Consider the following 23,482-nt stretch of genomic DNA (forward strand, 5'->3'; position numbering starts at 1 on the left):
TCATTATCATTATTTTGGGGGAGAGGCGTTCAATGACTTCTCCCGCCTTGAGTCGGAGTATCAGACCCTGACTAACCCCGTTCCTTCTCCTACTTTGAGGTTGTCCGTAATTCCGGAAAGAGAGTTCATAAACCAGCATTGTTATTTTACAATGTTAACAATACAAGTACAATGTACATATCTAACTATAACATAAAAATGTTTTGCTACTAGTAGAACAAGAAGTATAAACATTCGTGTGTTTGTTTGATCATTGGTACCTGTTGGACTGAACAAATGTCTAATGACTTCGTTTCGTCATAATGAGTCAACAAGCCGCTATGAGTTTCTTTCTACTTCTGGCTTTAGCCCAATTGGGTTGGGAAGAACGTTGTGTCTCAAAACAGAAGACGGTATATTTCTTGAAAAATCAGCATTCCTAAAAGTCGTTTAGTTATATCACTATTATAAATGAGTACAAAAGTTAAAAGAGAAGAGGATCCGGACTGGTCGTATCTCCTGTGTCATGGTACAAACATCATGCCCGTTTGGACATAATCTGAACCAGACACAGTCTAGGTCAGATAATAAAACAACAGCATAATCAACGCTAACATTGTAGTCACGATGCGAGTAAAATACAACAATCAGAAAGCTACGAGTTATAAAAGTTCAATAATATTAATTGACAGATCAAAATTATTTTCACATTTTGTACACTATAATATAAGATACTATATTCCTTAAAAATACAATAACCCTTAAGCAAGATATGACGAAATTACGAGTGACTAAAGTAATCCAACCACTTTCAATTTTCTATGAGCCCATAGGTTAAGTGCTAAAACATTCAATAGAACAAGTAGGAATGCGATAAATCAGTCATTTACAACCAATAAAAAAGGAAATTTCTCATATATTTTACAGCAGATAATCATCCAGGAAACACATTTGCTTGTAGTACTATTTTAAGACATTCCTTTTGCTTAAGCAAGTGCATAAAAGATTATTTTCATCTAGATAATATTTACATTGCGGGAAGAACTAAGTTCGCCGATGTTTATGTTCTAGGAAGAAAGAAAAATGATAGAAACACCTTAACAACACATACTCAAATAATAAAAGCTTTGTATGAAACTAAAAATTCTTATTGATTAGCGTCACTACATACTTTAGATATACATAAATAGCAATTAATTTTACCTGGGTAGACAAATATGACCGTTGTCTACAATTTTAATACAAATAAGTCTTTTATAAATGTTTATGACTGAGGAATGATCATAGTCACGTGTATACACGTGTTCTAATGTTTATTCTATTATGTCTATGTACAGAATCCCTCTTCAATAGGTACCCAAAAATTGCAAATTCTATAAATCAGACACAATACGTTTGTACACACCACTCAATTGCAGCATTCAAAACTCTTCTAGGAATGTAATTTCGAATCAATCTCACCTGCTGAACAAAAATAAGCAAATAGGTATCAAGAAAATCGATCTATTTCGCGAAAGTCTACATATTTCACTATCTGCAATTAGTTTCAGAGCAACACACGACAATCCGGAACGTAAATAAAAACAAGTCTAATCGCAGCATCTGCCAGTGAGATCTATATCGTTGTACAGAGGCGAACGTGGACCAGAATAATTAGGAAACATTCTTAACCGAATATAAACTATCTGAGAGGGGCATAAAGTTGAAAATTGGTGTGGAGGAACACGATAGGAACTTGACCATCCATCTGTTGTTCATTGACTCAATCGATATAGGTCAGTCCGGAAACTAAAAACGTTTCTATTTTGAAACTAAAAAGAAACTGGTATTTCTTACGCGGTCGTGTATAGAATGGCTCTGTTGTTCGACGTTTGCGCAAAGGAACTCAATGTGTTCTTATTGCTTTGACGTTTACACGTGGCTGCGTGGGATCACCAATGACGTTTTGTTCCTCACCGTACAAGAGACGTTGTCTATTTATAGTGGAGTTAGACACTAAACGAATGTTAAGTTAAACAGTACAAATTAACTTGGCCAAATATGGTGCACTATTAATCTGTAAGAGCTTTACACCTCAAAGTCTAAACAGTTCTGGTTTTCTACTCAACTTGCTGTTTATCTTTTCATCCATAAAAGTATGATTTACTAACGTACACTGATGATAACCCTTTTGACTCCCAGGAAATAAAAAAAATCTGAACTATCCCCACTCCTCTTAGTCTATGTCCAGTCCAGTAAGTACCTTTCTAAGTACTTTACCGTCTCCCATAAGGAAATAAAACTTGCTCTAGTTGAGAAATTGAGCATGTATGGCCAGGTTATGTTTGCATACGCACACGGTCGGCCATGGAACATACCCGACTTTACTCTAATCGTAAAATTAAACTTATGGCTTCACTGTGAAATAGGAAAACGCCATCTATGTACATTCCATTAACTGCGACCGTTACTACACAAGTACACACCCGTAAATTAAGAAATGTCTGATAGTGCCATGTTTAGAGTCAGACTTAACGAAATTGATGTCTATTAACAATGCTCGTTTGAAACTTTCTATGGACTAATTAAAGCCTACGATAAAATTGATATTTACATCAAGCTTAGCTTGTAGCTTGTTAAACTCGGAAGACTAGCCAGAGATGTACTTTGGAATTTAGAGAACAATTTAGTTTTTTTTTTATTTAAGGGGTGAAAATCGTCCAATGACTTCTCCCGCCTGCGGGAGTTAGTGACAGACTCTTACTGACTAAAAACCACCCCGTTCCTTCTCCTACTTTGAGCCGGAGCCCCGGTAACCTATTACGTTGTCCGCAGCTCCGAATAACAATTTAGGATTAGGTGTTGTTTTCGTATGCCCAACACTGTCTACGCTTGCAATTGACACGTTACAAAAAATGTTACATTACAATTAATTCCTTTTACAAAAATAACCATTATGCGGGTATTAATAAAGGACTGATCGTTGTCGCTCGTATTGGTCACCTAGTTGATTCAACCCTTCATTGCCAACACCGCCCACGAAAATTGACTATACTTACTACTCTAAAAATAACCGCTAACTATTCTATATTGGGATAGCGTGACACGAAACATAATATGTTGCGACGATAAATATTGGTGCAATCTTTACTAACACTATAAATGTGAAAGTAATTTTGTTGTGTAGAATACTATGTTATTCGAGCTTCGAGTTACTGAAAATAAGTTATAGTAGCAATACCTATTTCCGTTTAGTAGTACTGAGAAAAATCCTAAACATTCTAACAATAATAATTAACAGTAACGACATCTACTGTATCTGCATCGAAACCAACTTTATTTTCTTACCTAGTCATACCTATTACCTAATCAAACTGACTTTAATATTTCGATTGATGCAAGTAAAACAGTATGAATAAGTTTGTTATAAAATTATGATTAATTTCATTCCAGAATTCACTCGAGTTGAATCCACCCAATGGAAGAGAGCTGATGTTTTGGCAACATGTCTTTTCGAAACTATGTAAGTAAACCTCCCTAGTCAAATTTTTATTGATAAATTAACTCAATTTCACTCTCCTAACCACTCTTATTGTAACAAAACCAATAAAATACTTATACAACATTATAAGATTAAGAGAATTTCTCTCGAGATTAATATACATATTTCTCCAACCAATAACACTGCAGTTTACTTGCTACACATAGGTAGTACCAAAGAAGGTAATGATTTTATTCTGTACTTGAGTATCTATAAAATGCATCAAATACATAATATCAAGAACGTATTTGTCAAAGAGTTATATAAAAATGTTTTTACATTCGGCCTCGTACTCAATTAAGTATTTGTGTTTTTGATGGATCCACTGAACTCTAGAACCTCCATTATTCTGAAATGAATTCGGAATAAATATTAATTACAAATAAAACAATAATTTGGTCTACCCATGCATCGATTTTAGTGATACCGAGCTCAGCAGTAGTTTGACCACAAACAACTAGGCAGACGGGCAAAGAAATTATTAGATTACAAAAACACAATTAGTGACAGAAACGGTGTCTATCATATTATTTTAAGTATTTCTTAGCTAGCTATGCCCCGCGATTTCACTTGTGTACCACGTTTCTAAGTGAGCTTGTTATTTGACAGCTTATAACTTTCCTGAACACTCTACCGTAATATGATTACTAAGAGATTAGATCGTACAAACAAACAGTCAGATATTTAGTATACTAGTAAAGAAATATTGGTAATATTGTTGAAATATTGGTAATGTTACAGAAAAACTAATTTACAATGTTCAAACTAGCTTCAGCAAAACGACTTTATTTATTATACTAATGTTTACAATGAAATCGGAACCCAAAGATCTTCGGGTTTGGTTAAAATCGTCAAAAGATTCTCAATTCAAAAATCAAGAATTTAATTTGCCGATTAAGAGTGTCGGAACAACCTGACATAACATAACAATAAGCCTAATAAAAATTAAAATTTTATCGCCATTTTTCCATCCGAGCAACCTAATAATATGATACGCAACATGTTAATCGTTTATTTGCAAAGCGCACGACAAGCGCCCGCGCAAGTGAGTTGGCGTGCTAGACGTTAACGATAATTGTAATGAAGGGCGCGAAAGGAGATGCTCGGAATAACTTGTTTTGTTTTATAAAACCTGTCTTTTATATTTTCATATTAAAACAACTTCGGATATGTACGCGTTTCTATTCAATTAATTTATTGTCACAAAGAGTTTTAGTCAAAGATAGAAAGTCATTCAGAATGTCTAATTTGTTTTAGTTATATATTAAGAATGAAAAAGGAATGTATTTGTTCTATTTTATACGCATTTTGTAAGTAGACAGGTTAATGTCCCATCTTCCTATTTCTAGACATTTTCTGCAGATTCCATTCTTTAGCCCATGATTAATCAGTTCTGAGATCTTAAATATACTGAATAACGAAGGGCTCAATAAAATCCCTCCTGTATATAATCTTCACGTGATCACATACACGCATTCCCTTCGCTATTTATAAAACGGTGAAAGGAACAGCTTTATATATGATAGTGTTGAACGAAGAATATGGATCTCATGTTAGAGTTGGTTACTTTCTTTTTCTATCACTGACTGAATATTAGTTTTACATTGTTCTCACATAGTTAAAGCAATCGAAACAGTGTAACCAAGAATTATGTTGTGAATCTGATTGAAAAAGAGTAACCTATGGAGTTTCTTGCTCGTTCTTCTCTATAGGAATCTACACTTTGGAACGAGCAAATAGCTTCACTAGAGGACTGACCGACAGACAGAAGACGTTATTAATATTATTATATTTGCTTTGACGTTCAAAAGTGCCCTCTTGGTCTATTTGAAATAAATAATTTTGACTTTGACTATATGGACAATCAACAATACCTATAAAATGCCCATTGTAACGTAAATTTTGTTACTTTCAGTATGATACATCGTCATATGGCCGAAGTCGAGACACCGGGCGGAGTTCAGGCAGCACCGCCGCGGAACGGCCGACAACAGTCACAGCGAAGTACCTCAACACTACACCATCTTACAAGTCTTCGAGCATCCCCATATTGTGCCCGGAACGATCAGCTAAAGAAGAAACACCAATCTCAGCTATTGCTAACCGATACGCAAACTACGGTAAATCAGATAAACAACCCAGTAAATATGATTCTTACAATACGAGCAAGACGGAGAAGCCCGCTACAAAGTATGATGCCTACAGTAGCAGTAAGACAGATAAGCCGACAATAAAATATGACACCTATAGCACGAGTAAAACAGAAAAACCACTGTCTAAATACGATTCTTATAGCACGACAAAAACTGACAAACCTGCCTCCAAATATGATACGTACGGTACAAGTAAAACAAAAGAACCAACGTCTAAATATGAGAAAAAAGATTATTCCAAACTTACTGTTCCATCAATAACCACCAATAAAAGTAGAGACGTAAGTCCTGTTTCGACATCGAAATACAGTCTGACCCGACCTTCTCGGCACTTGAGCCCAGAACGGAGAACAACGAAAACTTTCAAAGATAAAAGCCGAGATCCCAGTCCAGGGGATCACGACAAAGACATTCCAAGTAAGACTGACAAGTCTACGGGCTATAACAGCCTGTCGAGTTACAAGTTATACCCTCGAACTTCAAATTACACACGACCTGCTTCAAGAGCAGAAGTTAAACCAGAAATCAGTGTAAACAGATACGCTATATCAAATAGACTTTCCTCAAACTATTTAAGAAGTCCACCAACAGTAAAACGTACCTCTGTGTCTCCAGTAAACCACACTGAATCGGTTAAAAGTGAGTCGGATAAGAATACGCCACAGCAACCTGTAGTAGAAGAAATAAAACCACAAAACGAGCCAGGAAACGAAAATAATGAGGTTTTAAATTCCAATGAGACACAACCAGAAGATAATGAAAATGAGACTGAAACAGTTACCATAGTAACACGTCATACATCACCTACACCACCCGGTTCTTCGGCATATGTTCGAAGTCGACGTGCAGACATGGCTAAAACCATAGAAAAGTCAATAACTAGACGTAAAAAGAGGCCTGAAATGATTGACAAAGAAATCCAATCAGACAGATTAGATGATCCAACACGTTCAAGTAGATTTGGCAGCACAGCAAGAACAAGTGTTACTAATTGGTCTTATTACACGCCAAACTCCACTAATTACACGGGATACGCTGGTAGATACTCTACGCAATATTCAAATTTGAGAGAAAGTTCAGGTAGCAATTCCTATTCTGCCAGTGAACGAACTGGTCGAAGTCACAGTACAGAACCAGAGAAAAGAGAAAATTCTAACTGTAATTCTTTTAACGAATACAACAACATAGACAGTAACATGAGTAATCACGTAGCTGACAATGATCAAGAGGTTGTATCGGTTTATGCTTCTGAACAAAACAAAGGTGACGATACGTCAGAAATTATAATAAATGTAAACCTTAAACTAAAAAGAGCTAAAAGCCCGATAGCTTCCACAGAACTAGTATCACCAGAGATTACAATCTCAAATAGTCAATTACCACCTCAAGCACCTAAAACAGAAGGCGCTGTAAAGACTAAAAAAGTTAAAGTAAAGAAGACTAGCACAGATTCATCATCAGATTCGGGTGGCAAGAAGAAAATAATCAAGAGAAGAAGTAAATCAGTGAGCTCTACAGATTCAGATCAAGGAAGTGAAGTAAGTGATAAAGGATCACCTCCTAAGAGCTTACAAAAGAATTCGTCTAGTTGCAACTTACAAAATGGACCTTCAAAATTGAAACATTCCAAATCAAGAGAAAGTGCTAGCCCTGAATCAAGTATAACATTATCGACGCAGTCGTCAATTAGTGAAGATGAGACTGTATCCAAGTCAAAAACTAATGAGTTATCCAGAACTTCTGCTGATGAGTTATCAATTCCAACTGACCGGTCTGGGAAACAGTCATCACCTGTTTCTCCTCCAAAGAATGAAACCGGTACGGAAGAAGCCAAATCGTTCCTAATTCGAGCACTGGCACCTGTTACTAATTTATTTAAAATGAGACACCAAGAAAGTAGTGATAACAGCCGTTGGTTAGAAAATTCTACCTCAGAATCAACTGGGAAAGATGTATCTAATCTTACCACTGAAAGTGACAGATCTAATAAAAGTAAAAATGATACAAACAATATAATTGCATCTAATGACGATAACCTAGTTAAGCTTAAATCAATAAGACCTATTGAATCGGGAGAAAGAGCTTGGTGGTTAGATTCCGAATCAGAAAAGAAAAATAGCTTACAAAATTGCGAAAGCCAAAGATCTCCATCAGAGAAGAACATTCCTAGGAAAATTACACACGTTGAATCTGGCGAAAAAGCATGGTGGCTTGATTCTAATAGTGAAAATAAACAAAATAATCAAGCACCGCTAAATAATACATCAGAGAGTTCAGATTCGAATAGAGTTATCAAGAAATGTAAATTTGTTGATGACGAAAAGCCGTGGTGGTTGGACAGCTGTGCTAATATTCCCGAAGGTATCGAACGACTGAGTCCTCCGAGAAAATCATCTAGCGATAGCGAGAAGAGTGAAAAATACAACTTTTTCAAAGTTCGCCATAATGAATCTGGAGATCAAAAGGATTGGTGGGCCACTAGTAATGAAAATTCAACAAATAACAGTAAACCAGAGCAGAATGCAATGCTGAGTAAATCCGGTTCAGAACGCAGCTTCCCATTAAGACGAATACGGCATATAGAATCAGGAGAGAGACCTTGGTGGCTGGGTAGTAATAAAAACATTCCAGAAGGTATTGAAAAGTTGCCTACGCCTCCACCGCCTGAAGAAAGCGATTCATCTGACTCGGAAGTTCAAGTTTATGTTCCACCTGCACATATACCTCCATTTCCACTTCACTTGCCAGATGACGAGCCATTGGGGGCCAGAAGAAGTCCTGAAGGTTTAGAAACACCAAAAGAAAATGAAGAGTACCGAGGTCGCGCATCTCCTTACGAAAATAATCGTCAATTCAGAAGACCTTCAAATTCTTTCCAGAAAGGTGTAAATAAATATATCTCACGCTACACAGATATAGATGATATCCTTGGAACTTCTGGTCAAATATACAGTCCTTTTATGGACTCAATACTAGCTAGGAGAACCGGACAGCTTCCATTTGACGACGACGCGTGTGAAGAAATAGATCCAACGCAAGTCAGAATCCATGATAGTACGGCGCAGCGACCTGTTATTAAGAAGATTCGTTCCAGGTAAGGCATTTTAATACATTTAAATGATGCTATTTCTGTAGTTGGATGCAAAAACTGATATGTTAAGCCTTGGCCTTGATAAACATTGAGCGTGGTGAAAAACTTGACTTTTTACATGCGTGTATTTTAACACACGATATTTATTTGAATAGTGAATATCTATTATAAACTATTCTTCCTATGTTCTTACGAATTACATACAAATCAGTTTACCATCAATACAAAAGCTAAAAAGATACTTGTTGGTAAAGTTGTTATAAGCGCGACTGTCGTGCAAGTAGAGTTTGATTTCCGGAGCAGGCAAAGCATTTATTTGGGAAAATAAGGAAACGTTAATTTTATGAGGATTAAAGCACGAACAAATTACTACTCAGACAAAAACTTTCTATCTATGGTGCTGCACGAAAACGGCGTTAACAACTTTCACGTCCAGGCTTACTGCACACTACTTACTCGAATATCGCTCCCAGAAAAGATAATTATCAACATTTTTACAAATTTTTCATCGGATTTTGTTAAATGTGGAAATAAGAAACCTAATTTTGCCCAATTTGACGTTTCTTCCAGTTGGTACGACAATCCAAAAATCCTAATATATGATATGGAATGATCTCAATTCCCAATATCTGTGACAATACCAAATTTTGCCTATCCAAGCTAAGTCAAGTCAGCTACAATTATTGTACTTGTAGACTTCGAAACTAATCTACATTTCTGATCTGTTTCAGAAGCAATATCATCGATTATAGAGAAGAAGAACAAGTAAGTGAATGAATTAATAATTAAATTCATATTTTTATATAAATTTATTATTTCAACTTGTAATTTGAGATTACACTACACTGTGTAAGACCACTATAACTACGTACGTATGTTCATATGTTCGTACTTTATATAACTATGTACTTGTATTATAGTGCATTAGGCTTAATGTATAATAGAATTTTAAAGATTGAATTCTACAATAAATAATCCGATTAGCGGATCTAAAGACTTATCTAAAAACGCGTAAGGTTAAAAACGAACTCCTAAATTTATTTTAGCATTGGCAGTATCAACGATATCATTAGTATACCATATTAATTAGGATAAGACTAATTACCTTACCAAATTGACTAGCCCAAAGTTATCGGGAATTGCTATTTCTGGAATTTAACCTAGACACCAATGACTCAGTTCGAATAGCTCGGTCATAAACTCCTGTAGCTTATTGTTCTAGCTTTAATAGCCTACCTTATTTATCTAATAGGCTTCTTAACGGGACCTCTCTGACGCGACTCTCGTTACAGTGAATCACGAATTGTCAAAAAAAACCGCTAATTTTGGTAGGTACCTACTTAATTTTTTTATATCTAACCTTATTGATCTTCAGGCCGATTTACTTTGTGTATAAGATTTGGGGTCCAAATTGTTTCGTGTTTTTTTGTTTTCGGTGTTTGGTGGTTTAACCGTATGGTTTATAAAGTTATAACAATTATAATTATATCAATAGGTCGCAAACCTAATCGCCAAGCAAGAAGTTTCAGCTTAGATTTTAGCGTCAACTTAAGAATTTTTGTGAGTCATATGTTTAAAAAGCGTGATAATATATGGACCCTTATAACAACTCGCTAAATACCCCGCCTCAACAATTAATCGCAGGTGAAAAATGGCTCACAGGCAAAAACTAACAAATACGTAAGTAATATTGTATTATGCCATCGAAGCTTAGATGGCTTCATATTATAATTAAGTAAGATATTATACAATTACATTCTTGCTACTATGCAACATTATGGAATAAGTAGCAAACATACAAATATGTATTGTAATCTGACCTATATAACATGATTTAATCCGGTAGGCAAAGTTAATACAATCAATGATATCTGAATACAGTGGACAGACAACAATGGCGGCTATTTGAAATCAAAGAGGCCGAGTACATAATAGGTATATGTAACTACAGTACACTATGTATTTTACTATTTTGTAACAATCTATGAAAGTGACTAGATTCCTGACTAGGAATATGGAAACAGAAAAATAAAAATCAGTTTGTTTTAATTGCGGGCGGAATGTGCGATTATAATAATAAAGCGACCCGTCCCAGATTCGCATGGGTGCAATTGTGATATATTATGCATGTATTATACATAGAAACCTTCCTCTTGAATCGCTCTATTAAAAAACCGGCATCAAAATCTGTTGCATAGTTTTAAAGATTTAAGCATACAAAGGGACATAGGGACAGATAAAGGGACTTTGTTTTATACGATGTAGTGATGATCATTCCTCCATTACCAAACCTTTCGATATGACTAAAAATTCGTTATTTCATCTAGCTTGAGGATTGAACACAGAATCGTAACACATAGTGAGCTTAAAAAATATATTTATTTAAAAAAATTTGAAACCTGCTGTTACATTAGACCGATCTATTTTCAGACTCAAACGCGTCATAAAAAAATACGTAATTTGTTGGTCGTAGACCACAGTAAATTGTGTTTTATTACATCCAATGCTTGCTTGCGGTTTGATATCGTTATCGCCTGTGTTATTCTCACACCATAATAATCCACCACTTACTACATCAACAGCATCTTCTTAAAGAAATGTAAAAAAACATTTCGCATTATCACTTACAGCTACAACTTTGTTTTTGTCTCAAAACATTGCCCACTTTACAACTAATTTCTTATGTTGAATTTTTTATAAAATACAAATCCCACATACTACATACACATCAAACCCGGAACAAACTTCTGCCAATCATACAAATGTTTGTTCCGTGTGGGAATCTGTGCTTGCGCAGAACCCAAATGCTTAGTTTACTGCGTAAATAGTAATCAGCACATTTTGCGTAGGCTTGTCCTTTTTTTATGAAAATAATATTTGCAAAAAAAGGTGAATAAAAAATATGTCACAATATTACATTTTTGATTTATAAAAATTGCAATTAAGGGTTTCATTCATGGATATCCTATTTTTAAATGAATAGGGACAAATATTTACACAGACCATTAAAATAAATTGCGGTCGCCGCTAATAACATCAGCTGGCTGGACAAAAACTTGTCCAAGTTGATAAAAAAAAAAGTGGGAGCCGAGTGAAGTCGGTTACCGGTCTAATTGAGACGGACCTGCTACCCAACCGCGCAGTATTACCGTACTGTACTTAATATTTACCTATCCTATTTTCAAAACAAAACTTTTTTGTTACTTTTAAATTATAATACATATTAAAAATATCATTAGGTATTACATTTATATTTAATGGATGCTAATATTTTAAAAGAAGTCTAAACGACATTAATCAATCGAATGAAGTCCGATGTAAATGTAAAAAAAAAAAGTTAAGTAAAATTATTTATACGAGTTCGGGAAGTTAAAAAAAACGGTCGGACACTCATGCGCAGAGTAAGGCTTCGACGCAACAGCGGGAGCAGTGAACTGAGAAGTGCACTATATCCTTGAAACGGTCCCATATGGGAGCTCGACGCTAGAGGGAGACGGCAACATTGTGCGCGTTGCTGACATTTTACAATGATGACGTCAGGACCAAAGAGTCAAACTTTAGCAGATAGGTTCTACCTTTCATCGATATCTGTGCCTTATGTTTACATATTATATAATACCTATATATTAAACTAGTTTGTCGCGCGTATCGATTTAATAAAGAATATACCTAATATTTACGTCGTTTTCTAAAGAACTATTTTTGTTTGAATCTGTCATCTCTCGAACCCGCGAACTAATAATATATTTAAATTCTTGAAGCAATATTTCAAAGCTTCAGTCAGCAACTTCAGTAAATAGTTAAAAAAATCCTTATTAGTGCAATATGCATAATTAAAAAGTTAGTGTTTTTATCAAACCTATCCTTTTTGGAGTACCTACACAAATTTGTTTACCTAATAACAACTAATATATTGAAGCCTAATAAATTTCGTAATAACTATTATTATTTTGAAATTTACCAAAGCATTGACAGGCCTACATGACTGGTCTGCGCACTACTGTAGTTATTCTATGCAAAGGTTCAGTCATTCACTCTTCATCTCTTTCTTCCACACCGGACGATGTGATACAATGTTCTTTTCGATACAACCTTACCATATCTAGTAGGCGGCTTCGTCGGTGCAACGCTACCACAATACAGGCCTGTTCACAATAACCGGTTAATAGAGACTTGAAAATTATACCTGAGGCGACTTGTCTCACAAGCTCTTCAGTAATACTTATGACTCGGTATCGGTATCAACTCGGGTGTGCTGGTGCCCTCGCACCCTAAAACTTGACAAGAAAACAATGAAATGTGTATAGTGACAAAGAGACCTTACTTTGATCCCTGAAGGTAGTGTTCATCTCCAAATTATTTAATTATAACCACATTATAAGGATAAAAATTTCGCGCAACTTTTTAAAAATAGGAGCCGGTTTTTGTTTCTCTTTTTTTTTCTTCCTTTTATTTACGAGCTCTCTTACTGTACTTCTTCGTGGTAAAATATTTTGCTATTGTTTGTCTAATTATTGTAAACGTGGACTATTTTAATTGGTATTTGTTAACGTTTTGCCAAACATTTTGAATTAAAATTTCCGTTTTTTCCGCGTCAGAATTCGAACGATAAACTTCTACGAACTTTTTGGAGGTAAATATTTAAGATCTTAATCTCGATATATATTATGTTTTGATGTTAACACTGATAATAGCTTCTGAATATTTATTATTGCTTTTAATTACAAGGTGAATCGTTTTCTGTACCTGTTACCAACCACATTATTATTTTTTGAGCTGAAACTAAGGAGCGATAACTACTTCTGTATTCTAGCCCAAGCGAATTTAACATTTATAATAGTTTGTATTAAAATATTTTTATAGCTAATTTTCTTTGAAAGGTTAAACACTGATTGGTATGTTTGTTTTAAGGGTATATCCATAGCGATTATACGTCAAGTGTAGTCTGATTTTAGTAATTCCAATTAGATTTCTTTTCAAACAATTTTAAACTTTACAATACTAGAAGAGCATCATACTGTCACTGTAAAAAACTAAACCTTAATATAGTATACCTAATTGATAACTGACCAATAAAAATCTCAGAGTCGCAATAAATCATAAATTGGTTCTATTGACAGGTTAACTTTGTCCTTTCTAAACCAAAACATATTAATGCGAAAACCCTAATTATTAACCAAACATTGCAATCCCGAGTAAATGAAAAGGAATCAATATTATTTTATAATTTCCTTAAATATTTTGTTAAAGAATAGTGGTTAGGTAACTTATTGTATTTTGGTATCTTTATAATAAAACCACCTATATAAAATTATGTCAATCTTAACAAATTATTGTCTATTTGCATAATTGTATTGAATAAATTATTGTGTATTGGTTTTCGAGCTTTTTCTACTTCATTACAAATTACGTACCTACTATAACAAAAAAGTAAAAACTGATTTATATTAATTAATTAATCGAATGTCGTAACTATTACGTTACTTAATTTTATTATATTTTAACTGTCCATATTATCAATATAATGGTAATATTATTCCAGGTATATTATACATAAACAGTCCAGCATTTCAATATTTTTTTACCTGAAACTTAAAAAAAATATATTACATAGAACATATTGTTCCCAAATATATAGTAAACAATAAATAAGGCAAACAATAAATATTATTTATACAAAATTATAAATGTAAGCAATAACGTCAGCTTTTCGCAAAATTTCCTGACGAATATGTTTTTCTAAAGCGAAACGCGAGGTAATTACTTCTTTACCATAGCTCTAGATGGCGATACGAGCGATAATTTCGCTTACAGGATATACAGAATACAGCATCTTTGAACATACTAACACCGTACCAATAAAGTTTTGCTTAATTTACCCTTTCTTAATACATTATAAAGGGTTATATAAATTTTGGCAGAGGTACCTTACTAATGTTTTAAATTACATTCCTTAGCGGTTCTAATAGAAAAAAGGCATGCTCTATTACATGCACCATAGATTACCAACTGATATATGTATAAGCAAACAGAGATATAAATAAAGGTCGCCTTTATTTAAATCTGTTTTGTATAAATTTCACCCCTAATAAGAACTAATTACGAGGTACCAGGTAAACAGATACCCCTTATCTGTTCATAGGAAGTACATTGTTCGTTCAGTCGATTTTTTAAGACGTCCGGTCGAGTCCCAGCCTTCACGATAACAAGTTTATGGCTTTAACACCTTGGCCTTCGAACAAAGGATACAATATATTTCGAAGCTGAGGGAAATTCTTTTCAACCTTTTGTTTTAACTTTTTAAGTGTGTCTTTAACAATTTTTTTGAGTCAAAATGTTTTCATGTAATAACGTATCTAATGCTGTTTATATTACAACTTTCCTGAGATATACTAAACTAGCGACCCGCCCCAGCTTCGCATGGGTGCAATGGTGATATATTATACCTGTATTATACATAAAAACCTTCCTCATGAGTTACTCTATCTATTAAAAAAACCGCATCAAAATCCGTTGCGTAGTTTTAAAGATTTAAGCGTTCATAGGGACATACAACATGACAGAAAAAGCGACTTTGTTTTATACTATGTAGTGATAATGATTAAGTATTTCGGCTTACACATAATAATGAATTTAGTAACCAATGTTATTTTTTTTTCTACTTTTGAAAATTACCAAGAAATGTCCAATTAGACACAAAATAACAATACCTATATACGTGGATCACTTAAAAATTATTCCGCACAGGAATTGAACCCGAGACATTTTTCACAGCAGCCGGTCACTTAGCCACTATGCACTAAGCCAACTGTGTTTGTAATCAGGAAATATTAACCGGTGATGTACCTCTTTATGTTGCTTATTTTATTTTTTCTCAATAATTTATATAATTGTACAATACAATAAACACCCACAACTTCTACTGCCATTTCGAACACCTCTACCTAAGGTATTGGATTTAAAGACAATAATTCTTCAGCAATTGCACTTGCGACTAGACAAGATAGATAATACAACTACAAAAACATATTTATCCTTCACCATACAAGTTGTAGGTGTTATGTTATAATAGTTATCTAATTTAAATATCATTAGTTGGAGTACACTCATTAGTTAGCATATTATGTGTTTAAGACCCTTAATTTTGTATAAATTTGATTGATTTATAAACATCTTTTGGGTCTTTAATATTGTATAAACATGATTAATTTACATACATACTTACCCATTACCTTGCAATTAGTTATTTGAATTGTTCCATTACATAAACCCAGCCAGTAGCATTGGAAGTCATTCTATTCCTAACTCTCGACATCACCATAATATCTTAGATTAGTTCTATTGTAAAATTATTATTAATTAGGTATAAGTTTGTGTTGATTGTAATAAATATATTTTAAGCGGTTTGAGTTGCTTACTGCGTAACATAGGATATTTTTGGTCTCGCATTTTGAGACCTGATATTAAAAGAGGTTTTATAGCGGACCTGTTTCGAGCTGGAAACGTTCTAGAAATGTGTAGTATTTCATTTGTTCTTTTTTTAAATACGATTCCAAAGTACACGGTTAAATTGTCAAGAACAAATATAGAAACTGAGCCCTAGTTTCTTTTGTTTTTATGATGTCTCCTAGGTGGTCTTTTTAAAGGACTTTTCTGGTTAACCAGGCTTCCTAGTTATGTTTTAAATATTGTAAATATAGTCTGTTATCAGTAGCTTCACTCAAAGGAAAAATATTAAATGTTATTAGTCTATAGCCTCCTTATTATGTCTAGACACAAAACCGATACTATAAAATCTTTGCGTGACAGAAAGACAAAGAAATATACGTTGTTTGGCATCTATATTATGATTTCATAAACATGTGTTAGAAGATTATCGAGCAAGAGATGGCGGTTTAAATTGTATGACCTATATCTGGTTCGAGTATATTCGGTATAATTGTCAATTTTCTGAACGACACCGGCATGAGCCGGGTGTATTCCTACTACAGGACGCCCTTAACATAATTGACGAAAAGTGAGTTGTTCTAAAAATATTTTTGACCAGCTCGAATGCATGCCCTTCGGAGAGAAGGTTCTCAATTAAACGGTACGTGAGTACAGGAAAATAATCATGAACATCTCAGTACCCAACTACAAGTCACTTCAAGAGAAATGTAGGTTTACTTTTTTCACTGTAAACGCTGGGCCCAAAACGGACAGGTTTCGCATCAACCGGTTACTAGGCACAATGTTCAGGGGACGTTACACCGACACACGTTGCTTTATACATTAAACATGCCGATTGGGCTATTTATTTATCGAAACTTAATTTATTTCTTTACGATAACGTTACTTTTCTAGAAATACTCGTGTAGTAAAAAAGAAAACCAGTTCGACACTCCAAGAAAAGACATAAGTATATGATAAAAAAGAACTTGACAGCATCAAATGTTTTCACACCAAAATAAGATTCAGACCGACCGATCAATAAATAACTTTCTTTGGCAATATTAGTATGATACCCCCATACCTACTTAACGATTAGAACAGTTTAGCAATTAAAATATGACAACGAGCTTTCCTAATGAATTAACAAAAGATTAGAAAGCCTTGGTTAAAACGGTTTCACTCGCCGCTTATGGAAAGTACAAAGGACGAACGATCAGATCGGAGCGAGTCAGATTACGTTTATTTTTATTAATCGAATCTACGTTTTAATGTCAGTGCAACCCGTCCTAGTGACGTACTATAGCTTAGAGTAATCGTTTAATAGGCAGGTAATTAATAAGTAGCAACCAGTTTTTTAGGAACAAGGTCGAACCTAACTTTGTTAATTACAGAGTTTAAACTAAAGTTGTTTCATACTAGATAGTTCCGTCGATTAAATTGACTGCAAATACTAAAATAATCTCGTTAAACTGGTACTAAATGTTCGATAAATTTACAACATGTCATCACTATTTAATATGTACTACTAATTTTACTCTTCTAATAATTTATAAATACTCTTCTAATAAACTTCTAATAATTTTACCTGTAAATTAACATAAACACAAAGCGATGGAAATTCTACAATCTTAAATTAGGTATAAAGCTGATATCTGGTCTATTAATTACATGGACGTATTGGTTACTCAATATCAAGCAGAATTTAAAAAAAGGTTTGTTCAATACCCACAATACGATGCCTCTCACCATAAATCGCTTCCTAGTAAATATAGAACTTATTTATTAGTATTAAGCGCAGGCCATGAGGCCACACCGCCAGCTAGCGGGCGGGCTCCGGGCGTCGGGGATCGCGAGACGATCTCCGGCCACCGTAAGTGCGGGTCTGCGGACGGCGAGCAAGGGTAGCTTGCCGCCCGACTAGAACCAGATCCGTGCGTAAGGCGCGTCGTGTTCCGCGCGCGCCTCAAAGAGCCAGACCACCACAGATGAGGCCCAGCAGGGCCTAACAAACTAAGCTAACGGAATATGCGACGATTCCAGCATAGCTACTCGTTCATCTCGTTGGCGTGCCTGGGCTTCGCTAGCTTAGCTCGCCCGTCCTCCCCATTTCGAGTAGACTAGTCGACGGTCGTGTTTTGAATAGCAGTGTAGTGTTCGTTTGTGTAGCAGCGGTAAGTCCCCTCTTTGAGGAGTGGCTAGAGAGGCGTCACGGCGTCCTCACCTACCGCCTGACGCAGGTGCTTACCGGACACGGAAGTTTCGGTAGGTACCTGTTTCGGATTCGGCGGGAGGAAACGCCCGGGTGCATTGCGTGGATCACCCGGAGGACACGGTGGAGCATACAGTAGCGGTGTGCCCTGCATGGGCTGAGCACCGCCGTGTCCTCAGGGATGTGATTAGCGACGGTGACCTCTCGCTCCGGCTTTGGTTCAGGCCATGGTGCGGAGCGTCTCCTCCTTCTGCGAAGCAGTCATTAGCTAAGGAGGAGGCGGAGCGCGTGAGGGAACGATCCTCCTCACGCCCCAGCCGCCGCAGAAGACACTCCGGGCGTCGGGGATCGCGTGACGATCTCCGGCCACCGTAAGTGCGGGTCTGCGGACGGCGAGTAAGGGTAGCTCGCCGCCCGACCACAACCAGACCCGTGCGTACGGCGCGTCGCGTTCAGTAGACCACCACACGGGCCTAGTTGGGCTGATGCCTGATCCGGAGCTGCGGACAACGTAAAAGGTTACCGGGGCTCCGGCTCAAAGCAGGAGAAGGAACGGGGTGGTTTTTAGTCAGTAAGAGTCTGACACTCCCTCCCGCCTCACCCAAGGCGGGAGAAGTCATTGGATGATTTTCCCCCCTCAAAAAAAAAAAAAAAAAAAAAAGTGTTCGTTTGTGAACGATTAACCCGCTCCGCCCGTCGCTCGTTTGTCCGTAGTTTTAGGTGTGAACCCTATAATTTAGCTCGCCAATATTTCGCGTAGTTTGTATAGTTTCCTTCGTTCGCTTCGCCCACCGGTCTAGCCCGCCCGCCCGCTAGCTGGCGGTGGGGCCTGCGCTTTAATAAGTGAGAATCTAGAACATTTTACGACTCCATCACCAATATATCAACACGGCGTTTCTATCAATATCAATTTATAAATAAAAGAAAGTGAACGATAGTTAGTAGAAGACTATAATACTATACATTATGCTATTTTATACCAAACTTTTACCCACGACCCGTATGCAATGGAACAATTTGCTTTCGTAAACCATTATTTAAGTTCTACATTCAAATCAATGTGATTTATGATATAGTTTTTAATGATCTTGCACTTGGTTGGAATCGAAACGTATATCTTTATATATACAATTCTTCTGTAAGTGTGTATGTCACTGAACTTCTCTTAAACGACTGGACCGATTTTGATGAAATTTTTTGTGTGTGTTCAAGGGGATCTGAGAATGGTTTAGATTCACAATTTTGTCCGCTGGGCAATGTTTTTTTAATTAATTTTTAATTTATTAGTAGTTGTGGATTTTGGAATGTTTTACAATGGATCCGACAAATTTTCAAATTAAAGACGTGTAGACAGGACAACGTCTGTCGGGTCCGCTAGTTACGTATATTTATAAATAGTACAATAGAAAAAAGTTTACTATCAATCAAAAACTTACTTGTTTAGATTAAAATAAGTTTCCTTGTACTAAATCATTTATATCGTGTATACCACAGAACAGATAAAAGTTTTATCTGTTATATACCTGTGTAAACCTACCACTAAACTCAATTCATCGTAAAAATATGACGTCATTTCTTTGCAAAGACAAATTAAAAGTTGTCGAAAACTAGTATACACCTGCAGTTACACCTGTGTAGTATTTAATATTAGGTTATTAGGTTTATATACAGCTGGTTCCAAAAAAAACATTACTCACATTCACTACACACTCCACTTTTCTAACTATCTCGAAATCAAAACTCAATGTACCTATTCTAGTCAGTTTTAAGTTGGCATATGCCAAACATTAAATAAGGTCGTTTCTAAATTCCCTGAATGAGTCTTTGACTTGAATAGTAAGCAATTATAGCATCATATGTTATCAATTCTCAGATACGCAAATTAAAAAGGATTCTACCTATTTTCTTTCCAATAGTAGTAGTGGATAGCAGATCATAAAGATAATCGTAACTTTATTATGGTATCGATATTATTTTACATTACTTCTGTGATGGTTAGACCATATCATTAGTGCAGTATCGCATAGCCTTCCCCACGGATCGAAATCATAATCGATTTATAATACTCAGATAAGTAATGGACACCTGATTCTAAGTTTATTCTTGTCTCGCTTCCAAACTTGTCATTTTATTGCGTATAATTTTATTATAATAGAGTTTCAGATGTGAACGGTCAAGACATACGGACGAAAAGACGTTGACCCCAAAATATTGCGACTAAAATTTTATATCGATTTCTGACGCACCGGCAGCGTAATCGATTGAACATTGTCAGGTCTTCACTTTTTTGTTGCACGTCTCGCTGCTTCTAACCATGATTTATTTCAATAAACTCTAGTCGTATTTTGTTTCATCCTAGTTAAGCGCATGTCTCTCCATGTTCTAATCAGTAAACAGGAAAGGATACCGTCCCATTAATTGTTGCGCGTTCTACAATACTTTCTCTTACATGGCATAAATGCTAAATGCAGTAATACTTGCATACTGCCAAGGATAAATTAGTGCACATATGGGTTCCCTATCCATTTGCATAAAATTGTAAGACCTAATATGTATAATTTAGCATAATTATTATTAATTTTTTTAAGCATAATTTACCTAACCATAATAATAATTAAGCATAATATTCAATAGGCTCACCCCCTATTACATGGGACTTATAACAGAAATGGTGAAAAGTGGGTGTACATTGTATAGCGGCATTACGTGCCGTAATGTGCACCTCTGCCTACCCCTTTGGGGATAAAAAGGCGTGACGTTATGTATGCATAATATTCTAAAGCATAAATTTGTTAAGCATAAAGTTCTAAAGCATATTTTTTCTAAGCATAATATCCTAAAGCATAAGCATACAGCATGCAAGCAAACATGTAGCAAACAAACAAGCATGCAGCATGCAAGCAAGCATGCAGCAGGCAGGGTTTCTGTCACAGCTCCGACGCTGCGGGCCTCCGGCAGCCCCACGCGCCTACGCGATTTTAAATTACACTCTAGGGGTAGGACTAACAAGACTATATGGAGTCGGTTTTGCAACAATTCGGTTCTGTCACTAACACATACTCGCGATTGAAAAAACGTTTAAGTTACATAATGTTATGTATAATAAATCACGTTTTTGTTATTTATATTAATAATTGTATGCCTAAATATTATTATGCTAAAGTCATTAGGCCTACTAACGTTATGCTAATAATCATTAGGCCCAATAACATTATGCTAATAGTCATTGGGCCTATTAACGTTATGCGAACCAAATTTATGCCAAAACAAATTGTGCCAAAATCGTTATGCCGAAGTATATTATGACAAAGAATATTATGCAAATAGAAGGGATCCCACACATATGTCCTATTGGATTTCTCATTTTTACAAAAAAAGAAGTAGTTTCTATCATCACAATAACACTCGCTGGGTAGACTGTACAGCATTGGGCAAAGAAAAATAAAAGCTGGAAAGCATTGATATCATTTCTCTGTCACCTTATACAAAAAGTTACCTCTCTTTTAACAATGGATATTTAAAAAATATATTAATGTGCTTAAATCTAGAAAACGGGTTTTATATAATTTCACGATTATACAACGCTAGATAACATATTCATTATATGGAATGGAATTATACCATAATAGCAGAAACAAATCGAATGTTTTAACATGCAGGCTGCTTAAATCCTTGTAAGCATATTAACACAAAGACGGCTATTAAAAATCGATTAATAAACGATTATCGATTATTTGGGACGATATTCTTTTTAATTTTACCTTGGATGAAATTTCATATCCCTGTTTTACCTATGTCGCAATCTCATTGAAATTTAAATTTATAGCCAAGCTGATAATATTGTGAACCGCCACGTCATCGCCACTCTCCTTTATACTTTCTGAAATTAAAACATAATATGGGCCCTAACAAAACCTTTCTGGTTTGCATGTAGGTAATTTGAATATTTATCTATTAAAGAAGTTATGACAAATGACCGATTGCAATCGGATCGATTAATGATTCACTGGATCTTAACACCGATTCTATATTCAAGATTCTTAACTTAAATACTTATGTCTGCAAAGTTTGAGGTCGCGGTCGGTACGAATACGATCTAAGTTTTTTCTGTAAGATCAAGAGGAATAATGTTTTAAATACCGCCTAAGTTAACGGGTTTAGTGTTATATTGCAACCACGCACAAAATTTAACAAATTAATATCTTCTGTTACATCCTACGGTAAAATCATTAAAAGTAATCGCGTTGCTATAATAACCACGCACCCATGTATTAGATGACTAAGCCTGTCTTTAGTAATTAATCAAGTTAATGTGGTCTATAATAATTCAGTTCGGTCTATCTGAAATACGTTCTAGATTTTATGCAAATTAGAAAAGTAACTGTTGATTATAATGACTTAAAACAGGGGCCTGACAATGAGATGTTTGTGTAATAACTTTTTTCTTTTATAAATCTTTTTAAACACCGCACCGATTTTTCAAGCTTGCAAATTATGTACGAATTATACTTATAAAATAGATTGTGTTATGTGACTCTGAGGTGAATAGACAATTTTTACTAACATAAACAAGTAATTCATGATGAGATTAATGTAATTTAAATTTAAATCTCATTGGATTCAATTTTGAAGAATTTAGGTATATCTATTTAAGATGAAAAGTTGGATTGCAAGGTGTTGAAGATTTTCTATTGACAAGCGACAATTGATTAGTTAACATTATCGAGATCAATATTACTTTTGGAGCAAACCGATATTCAGCAGTCATTGATAATGATATTCTTAATTTGATCCTGAAATTAATATTTGGACCAAAGACTTTCCTCCACACTTCGACACTATGTATATACAATCCTGCGGAGTTGCGCCTACGACCCGCGACCGCGATGATTTGACCAACAAGCCAGTCATAATATAATAACGTATTTATCTAGAAAATGGTTTTTGCTCAGTTTGGCGAACAGACGTCAAAGTGATGCTCAGTTAAATAATTTATTTCTTTACATATAGACATTTCGTGAGTTTGTATTTACAAATAGTCTGACAGTTATTTGTTTTCCTTATTGGGTATATAATTCCGTCTTCTGAAATGTCTTATC

General features: G+C 35.2%; 1 protein-coding gene across 1 annotated transcript in view; it reads left to right on the forward strand.

Annotated features, from left to right (window-relative positions):
- LOC118268541 (uncharacterized) overlaps positions 1-23,482 on the forward strand; it is a 95,214-nt gene that overhangs the window by 17,227 nt on the left and 54,505 nt on the right. Inside the window, exons 2-4 of the mRNA XM_050704282.1 lie at positions 3,412-3,481; positions 5,415-8,746; positions 9,475-9,508. Of these exons, the coding sequence (XP_050560239.1) occupies positions 3,464-3,481; positions 5,415-8,746; positions 9,475-9,508 (3,384 nt within the window). The 5' untranslated portion in view covers positions 3,412-3,463. The remainder of the gene's footprint in view (positions 1-3,411; positions 3,482-5,414; positions 8,747-9,474; positions 9,509-23,482) is intronic.

The sequence above is a fragment of the Spodoptera frugiperda genome, chromosome 25 (genome assembly GCF_023101765.2).
Source record: "Spodoptera frugiperda isolate SF20-4 chromosome 25, AGI-APGP_CSIRO_Sfru_2.0, whole genome shotgun sequence".
NCBI classification, from domain to species: domain Eukaryota; kingdom Metazoa; phylum Arthropoda; class Insecta; order Lepidoptera; family Noctuidae; genus Spodoptera; species Spodoptera frugiperda.